The sequence below is a fragment of the Sturnus vulgaris genome, chromosome Z (assembly GCF_052056855.1).
Source record: "Sturnus vulgaris isolate bStuVul1 chromosome Z, bStuVul1.hap1, whole genome shotgun sequence".
NCBI lineage: Eukaryota > Metazoa > Chordata > Aves > Passeriformes > Sturnidae > Sturnus > Sturnus vulgaris.
In genome coordinates, this window is record NC_142283.1 from 34282114 (window position 1) to 34285542 (window position 3429).

General features: G+C 52.2%; 1 protein-coding gene across 1 annotated transcript; it reads right to left on the reverse strand.

Annotated features, from left to right (window-relative positions):
• Positions 1-381: 381 nt before the first annotated feature.
• On the reverse strand, positions 382-2466 carry LOC148219786 (uncharacterized). Its single transcript, XM_088157007.1, has one exon. The coding sequence runs from the start codon at positions 2464-2466 to the stop codon at positions 382-384; it is 2085 nt and encodes a 694-aa protein (XP_088013133.1).
• Between the last annotated feature and the right edge of the window lie 963 nt (positions 2467-3429).

A 3429-nucleotide genomic window follows, 5' to 3' on the forward strand; every position in this document is an offset into this window, starting at 1 on the left:
GCCTGTCATGACTGGCAGGCAGGAGCCATCCTGCCATTCTGTTTGCCCAGAAACCCCTCTGACCAAGGGACCACAGGGTCCTTCTTGTCTCCTTGGCCACAGAGAAAAGTAGTGCATGGAGCAGCATGTTCATTCCATCTGTGCATAGGTACCATCGGCCTTTATTTGGCACATTCTCCTACGTAAATGTACTGCTCCCTTTTTATTCAGAATCTCTTCCACTGTCATGGTGCAGCAGGATTTCCTGAAGGAGGAGACACCACTAACAAGGCCATGGGGCTCCTTGGATCTTTGGACTGTGGAGTGTCATGAGATGAAGGACAGGCCCCAGGTGAAGGGAGAGAAAGCAGCATCCAGTGACTGCATCAGGGATATAACAATTTATTTCCTGTCTTTTGAATAAAGACTTGCTGGAGCCTTGGTTCTGCCACTACTGGAGTGGCGTCTTGCAGGGCTGGGAGAGTTCTGGGCGCCGGGGGCCCTCCTCTTCCGGGGGTGCCGGGACACCCCATGTGAAAAGCTCCTGCCTTGGATGGAAGAAGAGGGTCTGCATTTGCTGCCCTGGGCAGAACCTGCCTCTTCCACCTCCTTCAGCTCCTCCTGGGCCTGCACCTGCTCTGCAGGCAAGGACACAGAGGAGGGACAGTCAATATCCCTGCACAAGGCAGCCTGTGAGGTGCTGGCTTGGTCCTCCATATCAGAGCCTTCAGGGCTGCTTGCAGGGTAGACAGGATTTTGCTCCCAGGAGCTAGTGGAGCTGGCCACTGGGTCGTGGTCCTTCTCCCCAGCAGTGTGGGATTGCAACAGCCTCTGGGCCTTCGTGCTGCATTCACGCACAATGACATTAATAAGGCCATAGACCAACGGTGCTGTATATCCCTCAAGGTCAGGCTGCAGCATCTGGAACAACAACTTCCCATCCAGACCACAGAGGCATAGGGCCTGCAGGATGTGTCCCTCTGCATTCTTTACCAGCCACCACTGGGACCCATATATTGCTTCAAGTCTTTGACATAGCCAGGGCAACATGGGGTCTAAGAGATGTTTTTGACCTCGGAAAAGTTCTGCCCACACCTCAGGCAGGAGGCCCCCCACAGCCTCTGGCCTCATTGGCCCCTGCTCAGCTGGGGACAGTGTCCCCTGTGGAGAAGATGGCAGGGATGGCACAGGGCAATGGAGGCTATGGTTTTCAAAGTGGCTGGGAGCTCTTCTTGACTGGCTGCAGGTCTCTGGCAACTCTCCAGAGGGTGTGACAAGACACTGTAAATAGTCGTCTTCTTCACGCACAGAAAACTTGACAATCAAAATCGTTCTGCTGCAGACTGGGCAAGCTGGTTTCCTGTCTGTCCAATGCATGATGCATCCCAGGCAGAACTGGTGGCCACAGGGCATTGCATAAGCAGCATCCTCATGAGCATCATGGCAGATGGGGCAGCTCCACTCCCTCTCTGTGGGCCTATCTGTACTGCATGGAGAGTCTTGGTGGCTGGGGGCCCTCCTTTCTGTGGGATGCTGGGGCCTCCTGTGCGAGTGTTTCCAGTCCGGACAAGGTACAGTGGGACTTTGGCTGCTGCACTGGGCAGAGGAACTTGCCACCACCATCTCCCCCTGCTCTTTCTGCGGCTGCACCTGCTCTGGACCAATCGGCACAGATGGATAGAGGATGCGGAGAGCACAGAGGGCAGCTTCTGATGTGCTGGGCTGCTCCTCCATGTCAGAGCCTGCACGGCTGCTGGCAGGAGTTGGATGCCAGGTGGGAGTCCCTCTCTGGGAGCTGGTGGAGCTGATGGAGCAGGAACTGGCCTCAGGGCTGTTGTCCTCCTTCCCAGCAGCGTAGGAGCGCAGCAGCCTCTGGGCCTCCTCACTGCACTGGCCCACAATGAAATTGACAGTGCCATCAACCAGCTGTTCTGTATATTCTTCCAGGACAGGCTGCAGCATCTGGACCATTACGTCCCCATCTGGACCACAGAAGCACAGGGCATACAGGATGCAGTTCTCTGCTCTCACTGCCAGCCACCACTGGGACCCATATATTGCCTCCAGCCTCTGGCGCAGCCAAGGCAGCACGGGGTCAAGAACATGTTCTTCTTTTTGGAAGAGTTCTGCCCAGACATTGGGCAGCAGGCTACCCACAGCCTCCGTCCCCTGCTCAGCTGGGGAGAGTGTCCCAGGAACCGCTCCAGGGCGCTGACAGCTGTTTCCATCCAGGAGGCCAAGAGATCTTTCTGCCTGGCTGCCGGTCTCTGGTGATTCTCCCTGGGGTGTGATGACACATTCTAGATATTTTTGTTCCTGCAGAGAAAACCTGACAGATTCTATCAATCTTCTGCAGAGTGGGCACTCTGGTTTCTTCTCTGCCCAACGTAGGATGCAGCCCATGCAGAATTCATGCCCACAGGGTATCACATAAGCGACACCCTCTTGCTCATCATGGCAAATGGGACAGCTCCATTCTGTCCCCATGGCTCTGTCTGCTCTCCATGGCAATTCAGGGAGTCCTGAGAAGCTGCTCCCCATCACTAGCACTACTAAAGAATCTCACACACTGCAACAAAATGGGGAAACCTTGGTCTCTTGCTGCCCCTGTGCTCAATCCTCCAGATTTCGTGGACACACATGGCAGGAAATCAGATCTGAGGCAGCCTGAGTCAGGTTCTCTCTGTGCCTGAATGAAAGCCTCAAGGGATGTGAGGTTGCAGTCCAACCCTAGAGATATCACAGTTCACTGCCAGATGACAGTATGTGTGACATCACAATGGGATGTCCAGTTCACTGGGATGGGGCACTTGGACCGACACAGAATATTGGAGCCCACCATCTGTATGGGTCCTGGCTCGTACCTCAGCACACTCCAAAACCCAATGATACCAACCTTTATTACACTCATTTTTACATTAACACATAGGTCTTTTATCCCCACCTGGTTAAATGAAGTCTAATTCATCTTGAGGTTGTACATTTCTTCTGGCTCCACATGAGCAAACAAACTAACAAAACTGCCTTAAAATGTATGGCATTCCCTTCAGAAGGGATTCTTTAGATATATTTTCCAGCTGATGGGTGATCCTGATAGCAGTAGAGTGTAGGCTTGCAAGTACTTAGACATCTAATTAATCCATTTAAAATAAAAAGCTTCTTTAAACTTCTAAAATGAAATCCTTGCGCAGTGGTAGGAGAATTCAATGAAGTACCACAGATCTCTCTGGGGAGTTTTTCAAACAATGGCCAATTATGTTTTCAAACTGGATTCAAAATGCATTTTGTGTTCCCCAGAGAAAACTTCTTCAAGGAACTTGACATCACTCTCTTCTTTCTGAAAACAAGCTAATCAAAGGCTTATGATTGATTGTGTGCCCTGTGGGACAACACAGTCAAAAAGCCTACCTGGACCTGTCAGAGCTTAGGGAAGACTTGTGATGGCTTTGG

Bases quoted from the DNA above. Each gene is read 5' to 3' on its own strand.
- LOC148219786 (XM_088157007.1), bottom strand. From the start codon at position 2,466: ATGGGGACAGAATGGAGCTGTCCCATTTGCCATGATGAGCAAGAGGGT.